General features: G+C 39.0%; 1 protein-coding gene across 1 annotated transcript in view; it reads left to right on the top strand.

Moving 5' to 3' along the window:
- Positions 1-23,250, top strand: part of RPGR (retinitis pigmentosa GTPase regulator) — a 66,597-nt gene that overhangs the window by 22,228 nt on the left and 21,119 nt on the right. The window contains exons 10-14 of the mRNA XM_082610591.1: positions 1,678-1,863; positions 2,813-2,984; positions 10,981-11,078; positions 11,464-11,529; positions 13,973-14,920. Coding sequence (XP_082466717.1) covers positions 1,678-1,863; positions 2,813-2,984; positions 10,981-11,078; positions 11,464-11,529; positions 13,973-14,920 — 1,470 coding nt within the window. The remainder of the gene's footprint in view (positions 1-1,677; positions 1,864-2,812; positions 2,985-10,980; positions 11,079-11,463; positions 11,530-13,972; positions 14,921-23,250) is intronic.

The following is a 23,250-nucleotide window of genomic DNA, read 5'->3' as shown; positions in this document are numbered from 1 at the left end:
ACCGTATCTCTGTTGTTTCTAACAATTTTGCCAATTAAGAACTATAGACTTGAAACTTTTGTTTACTCGGTGATGATAATATCACTTGGAATTTGTTCTCCAAAGGCTCAGAGCCTTGTACTATGGAACACTTCCATTCCTTGATTTGACACCTGTTTAATGAATGCCTGCTTGGTACAAGATACTGGACTGAGGATGAGGAATACAGAGCATGCAGTGATGAACACAGTGACCAGATTTTCATTGACTAAGCTTATAATCTTATGGGGAAGATGGTTTTTAAAAGGTGCTATACAGAAAACATATCAATTTTAACTTTGAACATATGAAGGGAAAGGCTCAGAGCATGCTCTTCTGTGCCATGTAGAACACTATGAAGATACCAGAAGTCTGTGTATTGCAAACACAATGTTTTTTAAAGCATTTTATTGAAAATCAGTTATTTCTCAGAATCATTTGGATGTTGATTTCCTTTTTCATTGTTCTATCATTGTGCATGCTTGCGTTTTGCTCTCAGGACGTTTAAGCATTAAACTTAAAAAATCTTCATGTACAAAGACATAATTATCCCAAGAGACTGATTTATTCTTGGGTCCCTTCTTTACAAGTAGAACTTGTCTGAGTAATTTTTTCAAGTTGGTAGTGTTGCTCCAAGATTAAAATAGCATTTTCTAACTTGTAAAGAGAAATATAATGTGCCAAATAGGTTTTTTTCTCTATACTGTATATTCAGTTGAAAGTAAAATGGTATGTTAAACTTGTTCTAGTTTTCAATAATAGTGTTGAAAGAATATATATTGTAAGGGCTTCCCTGGTGGCGCAATGGTTAAGAATCTGCCTGCCAATGCAGGGGACACAGGTTCTAGCCCTGGTCCAGGAAGATCCCACATGCTGTGGAACAACTAAGCCCGTACGCCACAACTACTGAGACTGCGCTCTAGAGCCCATGAGCCACAACTACTGAGCCCGTGTGCCACAACTACTGAAGCCTGTGCGCCTAGAGCCTGTGCTCCACAACAAGAGAAGCCACCGCAATGGGAAGACCGCGCACTGCAATGAAGAGTAGCTCCCGCTCGCCGCAACTAGAGAAAGCCCGTGTGCAGCAATGAAGACCCAATGCAGCCAAAAATAAATAAATAAAATAAATTTTTTAAAAAAGAATATATTGTAATTCACGTGTGTGTGTGTGTGTGTGTGTGTGTGTGTGTGTGTGTAGAGAGAGATTTCAGTCAGTCAGTCTAGGAAGTCTACCGCTAAGTTAATGTTTTGTAGCTGAAAACCGTTAAAAACCCATTTGTGGGGCTTCCCTGGTGGCGCTGTGGTTGAGAATCAGCCTGCTATTGCAGGGGACAAGGGTTCGAGCCCTGGTCCGGGAAGATCCCACATGCCGCAGAGCAACTAAGGCCGTGCGCCATGACTACTGAGCCTGCGTGCTAGAGCCCACGTGACACAACTACTGAAGCCCACGCACCTAGAGCCGGTGCTCTGCAACAAGAGAAGCCACCGCAATGAGAAGCCTGTGTACCACAACGAAGAGTAGCCCCCACTCGCCCCGACTAGAGAGCAGCCGGCACACAGCAACGAAGACCCAATGCAGCCAAAAATAAAAATAAATTAAAAAACAAACCCATTTGTGTTTGAAGCCAGTGTCAACTTATCTGTGAATTTATGCTGCAGGTTGCTTGCGGTGGATGTCACATGATAGTTTTTGCCACTCCACGACTTGATGTGGCAGAAGACGTTGAGTTAGATGAAATAAATGACTGTTGCTTACCTTCAGCTACATCTCTGTCCGTCAGTGATCTAACTTCAGGAAACGTACTGCAGAGATCTTTATCAGCACGTGTGCGGCGAAGAGAGAGGGTACAGTCGTGGCCTATTCTATATAATAATGTTGTCTAGCACTGTAAAGGAAACAGATTTATTTTCTTTTTAAACCAAAGAAGGGTCTTCTTAGGTAAATTTACTAAATAGAATGATTAGAATCGAGGGCTTACAAACTTTTAAATCAAACTCAGAATTAAACTGGTAGACACACAAACTAGAAAATTGAAATGATCATGGATAACCTTTGCTGGTAGACAGCGGTACTTACCGCTATCTTATCACCTCAGATAGAATGCTAAGTTGTTTTCTCAACCATCTGTGGATTGACTTCTACTTTGCCTCTATCTTGTAAAGCTAATACCTCATGAGCAATGAAAGGTTATATATATATTATAACTAATGAAAGGTAGAAAACAAAGAAATAAGGGCTTTATTTGAGAGAGGGAATGTTCTTTCTCAATTAAATTTAGAGATTCTCATTCTATGCTTTAAAATTATTCAATGACACATTTTTAAAAAATAAAATGCCAAATAATTTTTAGAGACATTCCTTTTTTAAAAAAAATTGCTTTAAGTTCCAAAATGTATTCCTTTAGTGGTAAAAAAAAAAAGTTAAGTTTGATTTTTTATTATGAAAAAGTATATATGGAAAAATTGAGAAATATCCCATAAGTATTTTGTAGTTGTTGTTGATTTGTGTCTCCTGAGTAACTTTTTTTTTTCCAGGAAGGCAGAGCAAACACACACTTTTCCCCATCTTGTGAAAAACAGACTTCCAAATTGACAATTTAGAGCAACTTAGATACAGAGGCAACAAAACAAAACATTTTTGAGCCGTCGGGGATTATTAAAAAGTGAATGTTGTAGGACGTTGGCCAACTTTGAAGTCTCTCTCTTCAATATTTTTAGCAACCTCAGGGTGGTTTATATCAATATTAAGTATATAACATTATCTAACAGTTTATTTAACCTGTTTGTTTTAAAGGAGAAATCCCAAGACTGTATTCAAACGACAGGAACACTACCTCCAATTGCAGGGACTCTCGTACCACCCGTTTGCTTTTCGCCTCGTTCAGTTCCTTTCTGTATGTCTACAACTAATCTGCTAGAGAAAATGATGCCTGATAAAGAGGGCCCCATGCCTCCAATGGAACCAGGTAACAGTTGATGCTCTGCCTGCTCTCAGAAGAAATGTACCATTTATTCCATTGTTTTCATGTTCATCTTAAGCTGTTTTCTCTAACTAAATTGTTTTCTTCCTAGTTAGAGACTGACATCTCTCATTTGAACTCAAATCCAAGAATACTCTTACTAATAGAAAGCATCTTTGGTGACCTTAAAAATCCCATGTAACGACAGCAGCATATTTTTATAAAGCAGTGTATAACATACATATCACCTTCTCTTACATTATCTCCTTTAAACCCAGAAGCAACTCCATGAAATAGGTGGGAGTTATATTCTTCATTTTTATATATGAGAAAAGCAAGGCTTGAAGAGATTGAGTGACTCAGGTCACTCAGTTTTATAAGTGAACAGGATTTGAATGCAGGTCTTGTAGACCTATGTGAAGTTCTGCCTTTATAGCATCGTGGTTAAGAGCATGGGATGTAGAGTCAAACTGATCTGGGATCCGATGCCAGCTTTGACATTTATTAACTATGTGACTGGCTTTGGGAAAGTTACTTAATTTCTCTACACCTCAGTTTCCATATCTTTGAAATAACTTTAATAATACCTACTTTAGAGTGTTCATGACAGTTAAATGAGATAAGGCATATAAAATACTTAGCATTGAGCCTAGCACCCCCAGAAACCTCTTCATAAATATAGGCATAGTTATTATTAACCCCACTGCCTACTAGATACAGATTTCATGTTTTAATTTGTAATTCCAGCTCTTTAGCCATTATACACCTCTTCTAAATAGTTTTGTTTACAGACATTTGTGTATCTTAGGAGTGTGTTTATGTTACTACAGGGCATGTACTCAGATGATAGGGGCAGAACAAGAAATTAGGGTAGGAAATCAGAGTAAGCAGTAGGTTTGGAGTTAAGAAGAAAACCTGGGCATCTGGGATTAAGAACTGTGGCACAGATAATTTTAATATCTTTGGGCTCAGGAACCTAGATAAAAGGTTGAGGTAGCAAAGGATCAGGAACTCAGTCAAGAATTGTGGGCCATGGGAATGGAATATTGTCTACATCTAAGACCTTGATAATGAGCTGGGTTTCCTACATCTCACCCACAAATTCTGTATGTTCCCTTTGGAGATAGGAATCACTGGTGCTCTTCATCCCTGTACATGGGAAAAGTAGATTCTGGCAACAGTATGTGCAAGGAAAAGAGAAGTTTATGGTTTGGGGCAAGTTGTTTCCCACTTCAAGAGATTTGAATGTGAAGATAGAACTTTGTAGCTAGAGCAAAAGGAAAAGCCATCCCGTATCTTTTTGTGACTGTTTGCTAAAACCAACTTAATAAAAATATTTTGAAAGTTGTATCCAACATATAATGTGACTTTTTCTAAATTATTTGCAGACTTCAGTATTTCTCATGGAGTGAAGGAGGTCAGGGAAGACATTACTGAGGAGGTGACATTTAAGCTAAAACATAAAGGATAAAAAGTAGCCACACAAAGAGAGAAGATGTGTATATTACAGGCAAAGAGAATAAGGTAAAGGTTTGGAAGGTGTAGGTAAAGGTTTGGAAGGTAAAGGTAAAGGTAGGTAAAGGTTTGGAAGCAGTTTATAGGAAAAGGAAAGAAGATCACTGGGCTCAGAGAGTGAGGGAAAAGGCAGGACAAGATGATGTTGGAAAAAGAGACAGCAGAGAAATATCCATGGTTTTATAGGCCATGAGAGGCCTATTTGATTTGAGTGTTTTTCTTAAGTGTAATAGAAAGTCATTAAAGGGTTTTAAACAGTGGAGTGATGTGCTCCAGTGCCATTTATATTTTAAGATGATCACTTTTGCCGGTGTGTGAATGACTAGAGGTAGGAAGAATACTTAAGAGCCTTTTGCAAGAGATGATGGTGTTTGCAGATTTGAAATACATTTTAGTCATAGAAACAACTGAACTTGCTCGTTAATGGGTCACACATAGATGTGTAGGCAGGAGGATGGTCGACTGCTTTGAGAAAAGAAATTAAAAATTGAGCTTGAGATACCTGTGAGACATCCAAGCAGAAATATCAAGCAGGCAGTTGAAAATGAAAGAATAACGTTCAGAAGATAGGTGTGAACTAGAGATAGAAATTTGGAAACCGTCAACATAGTGATGGTATTGATAATCCATGGAAGTTGGTGAAATCACCTATTAGAGAGTAGAGTAGCAAGAAAAGAGGGCCCAGGATTTAGCCCTGAGAGTGTCTAACACTTAGAGGGGAGGAGAGGAAGAGCTCACAAAACCATCTTCCCCAGCCTCATCAGCCAGTAGGGTAGGAGGAGGGACATGAGGAGGGAGTAGGGTCATGAATTCAAAGTGCTGCTCAAAGGTCAAGGAAAAGGAGTTCAAAGAAGCATCCCATGGATTAAGCATCATGGAGATTTTTGGTGATCCTGACAAGAGCAGTCCCAGGGAAAGATCAGGACAGAAGGCAGAGTGTTAAAAGTTGAGGCATGAAGGGGAAATGAGGACGTGAAGAGGAGATAGAGTATGTGGGTAGTTCTTTTGCCTATTTTGGTCCTGAAGAGGAGCAGAGAAATGGGCTGGCAGGAGAGGGAGATGTGGAGTCAATGGGAAATACTAGAGCATATTTGTGTGCTAATGCAGGGGTACCCACACCCCGGGCCACGGACTGATTCAGGCCTGCAGCCTGTTAGGAACCGGGCCTCACAGCACAGCAGGAGGTGAGCGGCAGCCGGCGGGCAAGCAAGGGAGCTAGCGAAGCTCCATCTGCTGCTCCCCGTCTCTCGCATTACCGCCTGAACCATCCCCCCACCCCCGGCCCGTGGAAAAACTGTCTTCCACGAAACCGGTCCCTGGTGCCAGAAAGGTAAGGTTGAGGACCTTGGGGACCACTGTGCCTAATGGACATGAGCCAGTAGTCCCAGAGAGATTGGTAGCACACGAGAGAGGATATGACTGAAGGTGCAAAGCTCTTGAGAAGACAGGAGGGGCTGGCATACAGAGCAGTATTTGTTAAGAGGAAAGACACATCCTACATTTTAACAGGAAAATGTAGGTAAATTTGTACATTTGTTGGTGAGAAGATAAAGCAGATCAGCTCTGACGACTTCTATTTTCTCAGTCAGGTATAAGGCCAAGACCATGAGCTTAAATGATATACTATCTATTTTCCAAACTTCCTTTCTCTGCCATCTCCAATCTCTCCTGCTTAGTACTTGCTACTTTAATCTCCTTCGGGTGCACTTTAGTTCCCATCTGCTCCAATGCCTTCAGAGGATCCCTAATATTTTTTTTAAATAAATGTAAATTTCCCCATGTAACTCCCACCTGCTTTTCTAGCTTCATCTCTCAGCAGCCTTTTTCTTATAACCTTAATTTAGGTCTCGAGTCTGCAGGCTGTGGCCCATGGGTCAAATCTGGCCAGCAACCGTTTTTTGGGGTTTTTTTTAATGTCTTTACTGGAGTATAATTGCTTTACATTGTTTTGTTAGTTTCTGCTATATAACAAAGTGAATCAGCTCTACGTATACTAATATCCCCATATCCCCTCCCTCTTACATCTCCCTCCCACCCTCCCTATCCAACTCCTCTAGGTGGTCACAGAGCACCAAGCTGATCTCCGTATGCTATGTGGCTGCTTCCCACTAGCTAGCTGTTTTACTTTTGGTAGTGTATATATGTCCATGCCACTCTCTCACTTCATCCCAGCTTGCCCTTCCCCCTCCCTGTGTCCTCAAGTGCATTCTCTACGTCCGCATCTTTATTCCTGTCCTGCCCCTAGGTTCTTCAGAAACTTTTTTTTTTTAGATTCCATATATAAGTACTAGCATACGATATTTGTTTTTCCCCTTCTGACTTACTTCACTCTGTATGACAGCCTCTAGGTCCATCCACCTCACTACAAATAACTCACTTTCGTTTCTTTATATGACTGAGTAACATTCCATTGTATATATGTACCACGTCTTCTTTATCCATTCATCTGTCGATGGACACTTAGATTGCTTCCATGTCCTGCCTATTGTAAATACAGCTGCAATGAGCATTGTGATACATGACTCTTTGAATTATGGTTTTCTCAAGGTATATGCCTAGTAGTGGGATTGCTGGGTCATATGGTAGTTCTATTTTTAGTTTTTTAAGGAACCTCCATATTCTTCTCCATAGTGGCTGTATCAATTTACATTCCCACCAACAGTGCGAGAGGGCTCCATTTTCTCCACACCCTCTCCAGCATTTATTGTTTCTAGATTTTTTGATGATGGCCATTGTGACCGGTGTGAGATGATATCTCATTGTAGTTTTGATTTGCATTTCTCTAATGATTAATGATGTTGAGCATTCTTTCATGTGTTTGTTGGCAGTCTGGATATCTTCTTTGGAGAAATGTCTATTTAGGTCTTCTGCCCATTTTTGGATTGGGTTGTTTGTTTTTCTGATATTGAGCTGCATGAGCTGCTTGTAAATTTTGGAGATTAATCCTATGTCAGTTGCTTCATTTGCAAATATTTCCTCCCATTCTGAGGGTTGTCTTTTGGTCTTGTTTATGGTTTCCTTTGCTGTGCAAAAGCTTTGAAGTTTCATTAGGTCCCATTTGTTTATTTTTGTTTTTATTTCCCTTTCTCTAGGAGGTGGGTCAAAAAGGATTTTGCTGTGATTTCTGACATAGAGTGTTCTGCCTATGTTTTCCTCTAAGAGTTTGATAATGTCTGGCCTTACATTTAGGTCTTTAATCCACTTTGAGTTTATTTTTGTGTATGGTGTTAGGGAGTGTTCTAATTTCATTCTTTTACATGTAGCTGTCCAGTTTTCCCAGCACCACTTATTGAAGAGGCTGTCTTTTCTCCATTGTATATTCCTACCTCCTTTATTAAAGATAAGGTGACCATACGTGCGTGGGTTTATCTCTGGGCTTTCTATCCTATTCCAATGATCTATATTTCTGTTTTTGTGCCAGTACCATACTGTCTTGATAACTGTAGCTTTGTAGTATAGTCTGAAGTCAGGGAGCCTGACTCCTCCAGCTCCGTTTTTCTTTCTCAAGATTCCTTTGCCTATTCGGGGTCTTTTATGTTTCCATACAAATTGTGAAATTTTTTGTTCTAGTTCTGTGAAAAATGCCATTGGCAGTTTGATAAGGATTGCATTGAATCTATAGATTGCTTTGGGTAGTATAGTCATTTTCACAGTGTTGATTCTTCCCATCCAAGAATATGGTATACCTCTCCACCTGTTGGTATCATCTTTAATTTCTTCATCAGTGTCTTATAATTTTCTGCATACAGGTCTTTGGTCTCCCTAGGTAGGTTTATTCCTAGGTATTTTATTCTTTTTGTTGCAGTGGTAAATGGGAGTGTTTCCTTAATTTCTCTTTCAGATTGTTCATCATTAGTGTATAGTAATGCAAGAGATTTCTGTGCATTAATTTTGTATCCTGCTACTTTACCAAATTCATTGATTAGCTCTAGTAGTTTTCTGGTAGCATCTTTGGGATTCCCTATGTATAGTATCATGTCATCTGCAGACAGTGACAGCTTTACTTCATCTTTTCCGATTTGGATTCCTTTTATTTCTTTTTCTTCTCTGATTGCTGTTGCTAAAACTTACAAAACTATGTTGTATAATAGTGGTGAGAGTGGACCACCTTGTCTTGTTCCTGATCTTAGAGGAAATGCTTTCAGTTTTTCACCATTGAGAATGAGGTTGGCTGTGGGTTTGTCGTATATGGCCTTTATTATGTTGAGGTAGGTTCCCTCTATGCCAACTTTCTGGAGAGTTTTTATCATAAACGTGTGTTGAATTTTCTCCAAAGCTTTCTCTGCGTCTATTGAGATGATCATATGAGTTTTATTCTTCAGTTTGTTAATACGCTGTATCACATTGATTGATTTGCGTATATTGAAGAATCCTTGCAATCCTGGGATAAATCCCACTTGATCATGGTGTGATCCTTTTAATGTGCTGTTGGATTCTGCATGCCTGTATTTTGTTGAGCATTTTTGCATCTGTATTTTATCAGTGATATTGGCCTGTAGTTTTTTTTTTTGTGTGACATCTTTGTCTGGTTTTGGTATCAGAGTGATGGTGGCCTCGTAGAATGAGTTTGGGAGTGTTCTTCCCTCTGCTATATTTTGGAAGAGTTTGAGAAGGATAGGTGTTAGCTCTTCTCTAAATGTTTGATAGAATTCGCCTGTGAAGCCATCTGGTCCTGGGCTTTTGTTTGTTGGAAGATTTTTAATCACAGTTTCAATTTCAGTGCTTGTCATTGGTCTGTTTATATTTTCTATTTCTTCCTGGTTCAGTCTCAGAAGGTTGTGCTTTTCTAAGAATTTGTCCATTTCTTCCAGGTTGTCAGCCACTGGTTTTTATAAAGTTTATTAGAAGCCAGTCATGCCCATTAATTTATGTATTGTCTGTGGCTACTTTCACATTTCAGTGGCAGAGTTTGCATAATCAGGACAGAGACTGTACGGCCACAAAGCCTATAATGTTTAACATGTGGCCTTTGACAGAAAAAGGTTGCTGCCCCCTGATTTTAATCAAACTGAGCTCTTCGCAGTCAGACTGAGTGGAAAGGCTGTGAAGTCAAGGCAGACTTGAGATTGACACTTGACACCAAAAGAGTCACTGAACCTTAATTTATTCATTTGTGAAATGGGGATATAACACTTAGCTCTCTTATTGCCATGACATTAACCTGACTTGTATAAAAGCATATGTTCCAAGTACATGGTAAGCCTTCAACACAAGCCATTCCACAGCTTCTTTTAGCACCAGGCTTATTTTCTTCCCCATCCACCTCCATCTCTGCATCTCAGAATTCTACTTATCCATCATTCACTGCAACTCCTTAGTGAAACATTTCCTGATACCCAACATTTGGATGTGATTTCTCATTCCCCTATATAATATGTTTTGTATTCCCTTCTAGACTATAAGTTCATTAAGATTTAGTAGTTACTTAAGTTGATATCTCCTACGTAATACCTCACATGGAATAAAGACAGACTGATTATTTGTTCATTTGAATTGAATGAATTTACAAGGGAGAGATCACTGTGGACTGGCATTTTTAGTGAAGACTTCATTAAGGAGCTCCTCTCAAATAATTATATGTGTGTTACATGGGGGTATGGTAATTGAGAAAAATGTAAGGTCAAATAAAGCTTGTAACTTTTAATTATCTGCTTTATGATGTAATAACCCTGCAGTTTTCTATAAAAGTTTCCAGGTCCTTGTGCTAGTTTTGTGTTGCTACATAAGAAATGATCCTAAAACTTAAAACAACAAACATTTACTATCTCACACAGTTTCTAAGGGTCGAGAATCCAGGAACAGTCTAGCTGAGTGGTTCTGGCTAGGGTATTTCATGTAGTTGCAGTCACATTGTCAGATGGGGCTGCAGTCATCTGAAGGCTTGACTGAGGCTGGAGGATCCTCTTTCAAGCTCACTCATGTGGCCATCGGCAGGAGGCTTCACTCCCTCAGCACATGGGCTTCTCCATGGGGATGCTCACGATATGGCTTCCAAGAAAGTGCGTGTGTGCACGTGCGAGAGAGAGGGAGAGAGAACTGAGACATAAGCCACAATAGCATCACAGTTATATCTGCTTTTTTTTTTATTGGCCATACAGACCAACCTGGTAAAATGTGGAAGGGAACTCCACAGAGGTATGCATAGCAGAGGATATGGGTTGTTGGGGATCTTTTTGGGGTCTGGCCATCACAGTGCTTGATACCTGGGTAGTATTTACCCCAAAGGAATAATGTTTGCCTGTTCACATGAATGAAGCAATTGTTATCTCATCAGTGTCATAGTTTTTAAATTTTCAAAAATATTTTAAAACCTGTTATCACTGTGAATGAATTCTGTTCAGTTCCCTTAATATGAGGTTAGGTTAAAGGACGTTAAGTAAAATTATAACTGTACTTTTATATTATAGAATAATTTCTGTTTATTGTCTAGTTGTCTTTCACTTTTCTGTTGAACTCTTGTTTTCTCTTCTCTCTTTTAATCATTCAGATTATTTTCAACATAAAATAACCAAAGGGAAAGAGACAGACAATTTTTCAGCAGAGGATTCAGAAAGCCTTGGAGAAACTACTGATGTCTTAAATATGGTAATGGTTTTCCTATTTATGTGATATAGATATAAGTTCCTCATGTATTTGTATATGTGTGTCTGTGTATATGTATGTCTACTTCCTAAGCCGTTATATACATAGAAAAGCTTTTGTTTTGGTTTTGGTTTCATTCATTATTTTAAAATCAGCTTTATTGAGGTATAGGTTACATACAGTAAAATTCATTTCAACTCTCACATTATTAGTATGCAATTGAGAGTTGATTATATGACTATATGAACTGTTTTGTGTTAATTTCATTTATATATTTTTAAAAATCAATATATAATTATATATATAAATATATAATCATATGTATAAATATATAATCATATATATAGTCTCTATTCTTTTTAGAACATATCTTTTTAATTTATTTCAGACACATATGATGAGCCTGAATTCCAATGAAAAATCATTAAAATTATCACCAATTCAAAAACAAAAGGTATAATATAGAGAGTTATTTTCACTATGATGGGTAAGAATAGTTTAAATTATTTATATTTTTCTTGAAAGGTTTCTGGAAAGAACACAAGAAAGGTAAGCATTCACTTACTTTAAGATTTAAAAGACGGGGATACAATATATATAGCCTCAATTTGGGCTTGTTCTGTTGGTGTGTATTTTCTGTGATGCAACAAGAGTGGCAGAATTTCACTGCCGAAATTTGCTCTTTGGAGCAAATCGTCACTAACAAGTGACGATAGCCATACTTTGTTACCATCAAGGCAAAAGATTTTTATCACAGTTCTTAAGTATTGGAAGAGGCTGCTGTTTATGAGTGCCTTCACACTTTGGTTGAGTATGACTTTGGGTGAGTTACCTTGCTGACCTTACAGGATGATATTAACATCTTTTCTAGCTCTAAAATTTTGTGGTTTTAGTTGAAATATTTGATATTTGCTTTTACAATGTTTGGAATAGGCTTTAATTTATCAAGGAATTGGTAGCATAAAAACAAGATTAAACATTTGGAAATTAGTCAGAAACTATGAGTGGGTGATAAAGAGACCTTTAATGAATAACAAATGAATAGCAAGAGGAAGGAATATTCTGGTTTTCACAACCCTGAAGAGATAAAGACCTGTCCTGAAATCATTTGCTTTTCCTGGCTTTAAGGACCAGTGTGATGTGAAAGGATGAAGGGTTGAAGTTTAGAAAAATAAATTAGAGAAATGTAAATTGAAGGACGAAGGCTGCAGAAAACATTTATTTCTATTTCTAGTGCCTTTGCCACATTGTTAAAATAAAAATCCTTAAAATCAAAGTCACTGAAATCCAAGAGAATCTTGCTAAATTATAAAAATTTAGTGCCAATCCTCATTAGTCCTATCTATATTTTACTGAGAGCCATGGTGAATAACCGCATTATTTTTGAATATGGGAGAGCTTTTCTCCTAACACAGTTATGGAAGCTCAGTGACTGACTGATCTATTGACTTGACTGTACTTCCAAGCAGACATCTTCTGTATGTCTTTCCTTCCTCTTAGACTCTGGGCTCTGCCTCTTCTGTGCTGCTTTATTGTGCTAGGCACGTACATTTAGAAGTTATTTCTGGCAGCTGGGCCCCTGTCTCTCTTAGGGCTCTTGAAAGAATCATGACTTTTTAAAGAAGACACCTAGAACAAACAGAAAAGGAAAGCACTTTCTTTTAAACTGACATATATTGTATACTTCACATAGTCCTTTTAAGTGGAGGCCCTACCAAGCCTAGGTATTTTTAGTAAATAAAAAAAGATTTATTATAGTATTTTTTATATATTAATTTTTTAACTTGTGCTGTTTTAATAATTTGCTTAGCGAAAAATGATCTCTTCCTAGGCCTAGCACTCATCACAATTTATAAAACTTGATTTAGTGAGGTTTTACTATCTAGAGACCCAAATTCATTGACTATTTCAATCCATTAGCTTGTAGAATTTAGGTCAACAATTTGATTTTTGCCTTATTTTGTCCAGCAGGAAATTAATTTCATATTCTTAATGTATCATTAAAATCTCAATGTTTCATTATATGTTTTTTTATAAAAGTTTATAAAGCTTTTATAAAATCTTATATTTTACCTTAAGTATTTTTTTCTCATAGTGTTTTTTATGTATGCAAATTATTATAATTAAAGAATATAGTAGATAAAAGGAAGAGGGTCAAAAATTTGAGAACTCAAAGGATTTTGTTTAGAAAAGAAAAATATATTAATTATTATCTAGTGTGTTGATAAAAACATTTCATTTGTAGTTGTTTTTGTTGTTTTTTGGGGGGAGGTTTGTATTTTGGCTGCGGCATGTGGGATTGAACCTGGGCCTCTTCAGTGAAAGCGCCAAATCCTAACCACTAGGCCACCAAGGAACTTTCTCATTTATAGTTTTCATTTCAGATTTTTTTCTTCTAGAAATAAGTTATTCATTATTTCAAATTTTTAAAAATTTCATATTTTCATTTATTTTCTTTAATTTTGAGAATTTCATGGAATCAAAAGACCAATCAAAATTTGACAAAACGATAGGGAAGGTAGAAAACCGTACATTTTTTAGCAATATTTTGCAAAATCAGTCTGGAAATATATTTAAGAATTGATTCAGATTAAGAAAAGGGGCAGAGAATAAATATTGATGGTACTGTGCATAATGGCAAAGTTAAGGCAGGTGGTAAATTTGAAAGTTAAACACAGATATATGTTACTAAATCAAAATTAGATGTTCCACAGACTTAGAGAGTGGCATAAATTATCCCCCCAAAAAACCAAAATCTGAGCAAAACGTCTGATAAAACTGGGCATTTTTATTCTAGTGAAATGTATAATAATGCAAAATCTTGGCAGTATTTTGTAATAGATAAGTTACCTTTGTCAACTAATAGTAGTATGACGATTACTTCAAAACATTTACAGAAACAAGAAACAATTGAGAAACTGAAGCAGCATACAGCTCATACTGAAAATGACGGTAGTAATGAATATGAAAGTGAAGAGATGTCCAAAAAGATGAAAGAAGGGAAAGCATATAAACAACTTTTGGCAAAAGGAATGTACGTGAAGCAAGCAGCTGTGACAATGGAAGCATTTTCAGATGAGGACGTAGGTAACAACTCAGGCCAGCAAAGGCCTCAGGCCAACACCAGTGCAGAGAGTTTGCAAAAAGGGATATTTAGACATGAAAATAAGCATGATGTCTATCCACTTAATAGTAAGGAAATAGAAAAGGAAAGTGATGAAGGACAAAGTCAGAAGGATTCAGAAGTGGAAGAAATAGTCTCTGAGAAGGAAACTGGTCTGGTGAAAATGACAGGTCTGAATGATTTAAGAAAAAGTGAAGAGAATAGAAAAAATATTGATACATTCCTTGACGACTTACCAAATAGAGACATGAATATTGAGGATGAAGAAAATAAAAGCTTTGTTAAGGAAAGTAAAAGTAACAAGCAAGATATGATCTTTGACAGTGAAAGAGAATCTATAGAGGAGCCAGACAGTTACTTGGAAGGTGAAGGTGAAAGTCAGCAGGGTACAGCTGATGGATTCAAGCAGCCTGAGTCAATAGAATTTAGCAGTGGAGAGAAAGAGGATGAAGTGGAAACTGACCAAAACTTGCGGTATAGCAGAAAATTTATTGAACAAGGACATGAGGAAGAGATCGAACACAGAATGTCCAAATACATGGCAAAATATGGTTTTAAGGGTGACCACATATCAGACATCCCAGAGGAGCAGGAAAGAGAAGATGATTCAGAAGGAAGTGGGATAGAAGAGCAAGAGATAGAGATAAATGAGGAGGTGCCTGGAGAAAAAGAGGAGGAAGAAGCAAAGCTCCTGTCAGATGACCTTACAGACAGAGCAGGGGTGAGTGAAGGCGAGGGAAAGCCAGGGGGAGAGGCAGAGCACGTGCCTGAAGGTGGAGGTGAGGGAGTCGGCAAGGAGGGTAATTCAGGAGTGGAACAGAGGAGTGGAACAGGAAGTGAGGAGGGGGAGGAGGAGAAAGACAAGGGAGGAGGAGAAACGGAGAGCCTGGGTAAGGGAGAGAAAGACCTGAAAGAGGAGGAGGAACGGGAGCAAAAGGAGAGGGAACAGGGCCATCAGGAGGAAAGAAACAAAGGGCTGGAGGAAGGGGAAGGGAGCAAGCAAGCAGGGGGGGAAGGAGAGGAGGAGGAAGAGGGGGGAGAAGACAAAGAAGGAGAGGAGAAGAGAGAAGGGAAAGAGGAAGAAGAGAAAGAGGAGGAGGAAGAGCAGGAGGGGAAGGGGGAGGAAGTAGAAGAGGGGGAGGGGCAGGAAGGAGAAAAGGAAGGGCAGGAAGAAGAGGGGGGAGAGGAGGAGGGAGAGGGAGGAGAGGAGGAGGGAGATGAGGAGGAGGAGGGAGATGAGGAGCAGGAGGGAGAAGGGGGAGCAGAGGAGGGAGGAGAAGAAGGAGAGGAGGAAGGAGAAGAAGGAGAGGAGGAGGAAGGAGACGGGGAGGGAGAGGGGGAAAAAGAGGGGGAGGGGGAAGGAGAGGGGGAAAGAGAGGGGGAGGTGGAAGGAGAGGAGGAGGAGGGAGAGGGGGAAGGAGAGGAGGAGGGAGAGGGGGAAGGAGAGGAGGAGGGAGAGGAGGAAGGAGAAGAAGGGGAGGAGGAGGAAGGAGAGGAGGAGGGGGAGGGGCAGGAAGCAGACGGGGAGGGAGAAGAGAAGGAAGAAGGAGGAGAAGAAGAAAGAGAGGGGGAGGAGGAGGGAGAGGGGGAAGGAGAGGAAGAGGATGAGGGGGAGGGGCAGGAAGCAGAGGGGAAGGGAGAAGAGGGGGAAGAAGGAGGAGAAGAGGAAGAAGGAGAGGGGGAGGAGGAAGGAGGAGAGGAGGAGGGGGAAGGAGAAGGGGAAGAGGAGGAAGGAGAGGAGGAGGGGCAGGAAGCAGAGGGGGAGGGAGAGGAGGAGGAAGGAGGAGAAGAGGAAGAAAGAGAGGGGGAGGAGGAGGGAGAGGGGGAAGGAGAGGAAGAGGGGGAGGGGGAGGGGCAGGAAGCAGAGGGGAAGGGAGAAGAGGGGGAAGAAGGAGGAGAAGAGGAAGAAGGAGAGGGGGAGGAGGGGGAAGGAGAGGAGGAGGGAGAGGGGGAAGGCAAGGAAAGGGAAAAGAAGGAGGGGGCAGTGAGGGAGAGGAAAGAGGAAGAAAACAGCAGGAGAGAAGGGGAGAAGGAAGAAGAGGAGGACGATGAGGAAGAGGAGGGAAAGTACCAGGAGAGAGGCAATGAAGAAAGTGGAAGGCAGGGAAGACAGGGTGGTGGAAGAGAATCCAGCAAAGGGAGCAAGATGAGAGGATCTGTGAAATATGACAAAGATAAAACATATCCAAAAAAGTTTATTACTAACAGGGAAGGAAAGGGGAAAGAGCATGAAGTACAGAGGCTCAAAATGCCAGTGCAGTCAAAACAACTCTTAGAAAATGGGCCACCAGGTTCCAAAACATTTTGGAATAATGTATTACCACATTATTTGGAATTGAAGTAACAAACTTTAAATCTGACCTGATTATGTCCAGCCAAACAACTTGAACACATTATGAAGAATAAGCACTCATTCTGTTATATTGATTTTATGTCATGGTTACCTTACCTGTGGTACAGTAGAAACGGATAAAGATAACTTGAGGCACTGGTAAATTTTGGCTTCTCTTAAACTAATATTTTGGTGTATTTTCCCCCGAATTATAAATATATAACTAGAAAATATCAAAAGATCATAGTATATAATTAATATTATTATTCCTCATTAAAGACGGTTTTAGGAAACAGGAGTATATTGTACAAGCATTTTGTGTATACAAGTAAGTCCCTTTAAAAATGGCACAGATCTTTAAGGGTTATAAAAACGTCTAATTGCTTATAACTATGTTAGCATAGTTTTTTAAGTCTATGATTACAGTTTCCCTACCGTATAGAATAATTTTATAAGAATGGGTGGTATTCTAAAGCTAAAATGAGGAATTCACATTTAAAAAAAAAATAGTGCCGTCTCTTTACCTTTTATGTGTCCTTTTTGCAGCAATCTACAAAGTGACAGCTGGGTTCAGAACTTAGACTCTAATGTCTCTTTTAGTTACTGTTTGGTAAATGACAGAATATCTAATGAAATGGAGATGAACGTATATTGTAAAAGTATGAAAAACCTTAAGTATTTATTGCCAAGCAAAGCTACTCATTGGGCTTCAGTTTCCTTATTTGTAAAATAGAATAGATTAGATGATATGATAGCTATAGCCCCTTGTAACTCTTAGATTCTTTCATTCTAACGTTTGTTATTTGCATAAGAAAATTTTTTAAGGAAGAAAAATTATACTTTACAATTAATCTAGTTTTCTATGAAATGTTCTTTACTCTTAAAAAGTTATGACACCTTTAATGTCTTTTGTCTTCCGTAATTCTGTGCTTCTAAGCTCCTATCATTTCTGAGCTTTCACTGTACTGTCAGACCTTCATTCCCAGTACTGCCATTCCCAGTGTCTATTACTTACCTTCAATGTATTCTTCATTCACTCTTCTGTAATTCTCTGTTTGCTGCTTGTCAGAATGTTTCAAGTAAAATAAAAATTAAATGTATACAGTCAGTAGGTGTCTGTGAAAAGAGAAACTAATATTAGATACTGAATTTTAGAGAGGCTAGATTTCCACTAGAGTAATTCCGTTGTATGTAGTGCAGCTAGTTTGTTTCATTATTGTTTATTCATAGCTTTCCTTCCCCAGTCCTTTCTATATCTTAGACATGAGGAATTTCTTATACTTTCTTTTATCAAGGAGGATTGTGATGGTAAACATCCTGTGAATTTTGTGTAGTTGAATTCTTTGCACATTTGATTTTTCATGAGTGAGGAAGAATATGAGGAGAAAGACTAGGATAGGAAGTAAAGAAATTCCTAGGAGTAGTTATAAATTTTGTCTTAGCTGCAAGGCTCTCTGGTAGCTTCCACTAACTAACCAAATATGCGGATTTGGCATTGCAGTGTTCTAGCAAATTCTACCACATTCATTAGTGTTAGTAGAATTGAATTAATACCTTGATTAAAATGTATGTGCTGTGTTGTTAAATCTAGTGCAAAACGTGGTTATCTTAGAAGTAGACTTAAGATTAGATAAGATGGATGACAGAAGTGGAGTTCATAAAGGAAAAACCTCCAAGGAGATGAGAAACTCTTAAACTCAAGTTACCAGTGTTAAAGCTATGGGCATTCATCTTCCACTAAAGAGATAATCAGCTGGAAATACTGAAATGATGTTCTTAAAATATGTGCATCTCAGAATTTGAACCAGTCTAGATAACCAATTGTAAACAGCATTTCTTACCCATTTCTTCACATTTCCCTGGCCAAAAGAAATTTTTGTGCTCTTTTAGAAGCAGTAATTCATGCATGCCTGGTACTCTGGTCAAAAGAGCACTGGCCTAGTCATTTTCAGACCTGAATTAATAGTTGGTTAAGTAGATTGGAATAACTAGTTCCTCTTTATTGTCCCCATCTTCTGGTTGATCATGCTTTTACTGTAGTTTATCAGTGATCATTTTTGAGGCAAGTGTGAGGTGTATATGTAGAATCCATTGAATTACAGTTTCAAATGAGGATTCTGGCAGAAAAATAAGGTAAGCTACAAAGGAGTACCACAGAAACATCTGCTGCTGCTGACCAGCAGCGCTCCAGGTGAGTGCAATGGAAATGTTTTCTATTATTTCACTATAGAAATAAATTTTCTGTATACATGTAGATTAAAAATAAAATGCTACCTCGGAGAAAGGTGCTGTAATTCCTTCCTTCATTCTTTCCATTGTGAAAGTTAAATGTGATATTATATGCCCAGTACCTGACACATAACTTATAGTTGGTACATATTATTCAGTCGACAAATATTTATGTACCAAGCACCAAAAAGGGAACAGAAGCTACCCCGAATCAGGTGGATCTCAAGAAGTGAGGGCTGCTTACAATCAACCTCCTGTGCCCCTCTAACCTATCAGGGATGTTAGGTAGGTATAGATTTCTTAAAAGAACACCAGGTAAAAAGAGTTGCTATGACTCTGCCTTAAACTGCTTAACAGGGCCCTTATATTTCCTGATACCCCCATGTTATTAGCCAAGACTGCCCAAAGATAAAAATATGATTTGAAAACAAATCTATGGCTTTCCTCCATTAAATCCCTTAGTTAATAAGAAGAAAGTGCTTTTTATAAGATATGGCTCCTGATCTCAAGGAATTCTTGGCTGTTTCTACAGGCTGACCAGACAATTTACCAGCACAGTAGAGTGCTTCAGGGGTGGCACTTCAGCTGCCACTCGGAAAAACAAGGAAAGGGCTTCCTGGGAGTGATGGTGAAACATGAACTGAGTCACGAAAAGTAAAACCTAAAAGAGGGGGCAGGGTAATGAGAGCCAGGCTGACGGAAGCCAGGAGAGTGTTTCAGTGTGACTGCAGCCTAGAGTATCCTTTGACCTGGATAGAGGGGCACAAGAGCTTCTGTGTTTGTAAAAGGTGTTAAAAAAAGAGTAAGATGATCACACTTGGGCTTTTGTAGCATCATTCTGGCAGCAATATGGAGGGTGGATTAGAAGGGAACAGGACCAGGGTCAGGGATAGCAGTCAGAAGGCAGTTACAGTAGACCAGGCAGAGACTGAAGAAGGGCTGCACTAGGACAGTGGGATGGAGAGTTGCGGACATGTATTACTGAGAGAGATTTGTGGATAGAATTGGAGAGCTTAGTACGGATATGGAGCTTGGAGGGAGGTAAAGTCCAAGCTTTTCTTATTTCTGGCTTGGAGAGTTGGGAAGAAAGAGTGCCATTCACGGAGACTGAGAACTGAGGAGTAGGGGCAGATTGAGGAGACTGCTTGGGGGCTTGTTGGTCCAGGAGATGTTCAGCAGGCAGTTATACATCTGGGTCTGGAGCTCAGGGAAGATGCTGAGTATCAGCGGCTTATAAATGTAGTTAAAAACTGTGGATTTGAATGAGAGGCAACATTCGTATTGTGAAAAGAGAACTGAAGAGAATTCAGGGAAACATCAGCAGGTAAGGGGAGGTTGAAAAAGGGAAGCCTGAGAAGGAGGAAGGGTAAGAACACTTTCTAAGAAACAGAGGGGCCCCCAAAGCCAAGGAAGAAGGAGCAGTGGAGGGCTGCAGAGAGGGTCTGGGGCAGAGCCCACGTTGACATCAGAGTGAACTCCAGGAAGTCCACTTTTCAGAGACATGGAATCAGAACTAGATTTTGAGAAATAAACATCAAAGAGCTCTACTGGCATATTTCTCAATTTAGGAAGGGAGATGTATGTTCCAGAGACTTTGGTGCTCTGGAGGGGAAAATTCTAAATTTTTATTTGCTGTTATTATATACGATGGTACATAAGAATAGGGTATTGCTGAAGTGAGCTTATCAACAAAAAAGAGGAGTATGCAATGCTTTAAATATCAGTGGGTGGGGCGGGGTGGTGAGGAAACAACTCTGAGGGCAGCCATTATGGTCTGCAAGTTATTTGGGCAGAGTTTGGTTCAGAGCATGGGCTCTGTAGTCTAGTAGGGCTGAGTTCCAAACCCAGCCCTTCACTGATTAGCTAAGTGGACACCTGGAAAAGTTTTTTTTTTTTTTTTAACCTTTCTGAGTCTTATATCCCTCTTTTAGTAAAGGGGGGGGATCTTTTGATATTTACATTAGTTAACACATGGAACATGTTAGGGGTACTCAGCAAATGCTTACCTGCATCACTCTAATTATCCTCTCTGATCATACCTACCAAGTCAGGTACAGTGCTACCCTCATGAATCTCCAAGTCACTGGCTGATGTGCATGAGTTTAATTTAGTTTTGTGTGCCTGTAAACCTTACTTTTGTTTAAATACAGCGTAGCAACCCAAAAAAATTAGCTTATGGAGGTAGATCCATGGGAATGAAATGGATAATAATAACCCTTAAATATCGGGTAGAGTGAAACTATCATTACACACCATACATGGGTCAAATACTGCCCCTCAACATTTGAACCATGACGAAAGGCTGATGGTACTCACATGGTTAGCCTAAATTTAGATATTAGTGCTGTCTCGGGACCACAGATTTCCCTCTGTATCCTAATGTTTTTATCACATAGTTAAAAAATAATTCACACATAAAGTGTAATCATGGATCATGCATTTGTTTAAGATAACGAGGAAGATAAATCATCTAAGGAAAAAGAGGGGGAAAATGATAGAGTAAAACTGAAAACAAGAATAAAACTATGAACCAGCAAGATGTTCTGTACCCTGAGCACTACATTCATTTTTGCAGGCCACTTATCAGAGTCAAACTTTAATATATTTGGTGATAAAAATACAGGAATGAAGTAAGGGATTGGCACACAGAAAGAAGGGAAAGTTTAGAGATTATAAAGTAGTGTCATTAGAAGTGAAGAATGAGAAGTCACAACTGGCAGCCCATGGGTGCAGTCTGGCCTGCAGACTTATTTTGTTTGGTGTACATAGTGATTTTTTAAACATTTGAATCAGATGCCAACATTGAAATACCAGGAGATTTTACATTGAAAAAAATGTTTTTCCGGACTTCTCTTGGAAAACCTGAGGGTCTAGGAATATCTTGCCCTGTGGCAACACTGGCCTGTAGCCCAGCTGAGGCCACCCCCGACTTTCCTGCCATCCAGGGGCTGCTCCTGACAGGCCTTCTTCCCTCGCTTGCTCTGGCTACCGGGCACCTGGCAGAGAATAAAGGTATGTGTACGAGAAGGTAGAGCAAAGAAGTGTACACTTTAAGTGAACTATTTTCTATTGATAAGATCTGAGACATGGCAAAAAGAATCCAAACTTCTTGTTTTTTGACAGTCCTCAATGCATACTTGGGATTCTATCTTTTTATAGAATGGCCTTTATAAAATCACTTATATACAAATACTTATTGTTTGCTCATATTATTTTCTCTGTAAACAATCTTTCTCATCTTGATACAAACCCTCCTAGGTAGGTGTTGCTAATGTCATTTTTCCATTTTACAGATAGACTGAAATACATTAAGTAGGTACCTTGCTCAGGCCAAAAGTAGTAGAGCAAGGCTTTGGAAAACAGTCTTTAGGTCTTTGTATTTAGTACCCTTCCCACTCTCCACGCCTGCCTCAGTGATGTCTAGTGTAGTTAAAACGTGAACTTACATGTTAGCTCTTCTTGTCCTAAAAAAAAAATACCTTGAAATTGAGATTTTGAAATATACACTTTCCACCCGATGACTTAGATATGAAGTTTTATGCTCTATTTAACTTGTTTGGAAAACATTTTCTACCCATTGTGACATTGAGGCATGTCATGAATCCAGAATTGTAGCACAAAATTTTACACTTTATAGTCTTTAACTTGAAAAAAAAATTCTTTTGACGTTAATACGTAGACAAGTATATATCTCATACATGTATAGCTCAATGTATTTTCCACAAACTGAACACACCCATATAGTCAACATCCAGATCAAGGAAAAGCACAGTGTCAGCTCCCTAGAAGCTCCCCTTCAATCCCCTTCCAGCCATTTCCCATCCCCCACCCCCTCCAGGGTGACCACTAGGCAGACTTCTGATAGCAATCTCTAGTTTTTAAAGCATACAATGTAATTGTTTCTTAAGCAAACTGAAACCTCATGGGGAACATTTGGTTTCTTGGTATTTCCCATAAGAAATGTAAAAAGTGTTGCCCTGGGCCAGACCAAAGACTGCAGCTCCCCATGCTGTGTCTGACCAATGAAATAAGGGTCCTTTGGTGGAAGCCAGGCCCATTCACTTCTTCGCTGGGATCCTAACACCAGATGCACTTCCACTGACCACTCCAGATTACCTCTTTACATTATATGTGGTTCTGGTGACAAGAATGTATTTAAACTTTATCCTTTCTTTTTATAAAATGACAGTATTCTGCCAGTCTCCTAAATTGTTTCAGTTTGAAGGTAAGTGCTATATGTGACTTAAAGTAGTTGTCCAGATATATGTAGATTAATTTTAAATGTGCTTAATTAAGTGCAAAGTGTCATGATTGATGATGTGATTTCTACTGCAGTTGCCATTTTCTAAGAGCTTTCTCAAACTTCAAAAGTGATATAGTTTATTGTTGATATAGATCTACATGAAGTTAATGAGTAAAATTGTAGTTCATTATAAAAAAGATGTTTTGCTTATTTCTAAAATAAGCTATAACTCCATGTTTCTTTTTAT

The sequence above is a fragment of the Mesoplodon mirus genome (genome assembly GCF_964341445.2).
Source record: "Mesoplodon mirus genome assembly, chromosome: X".
NCBI lineage: Eukaryota > Metazoa > Chordata > Mammalia > Artiodactyla > Ziphiidae > Mesoplodon > Mesoplodon mirus.
The sequence above is the reverse complement of the archived record's forward strand: the minus strand, read 5'-3'. Positions and strand labels throughout refer to the sequence as shown.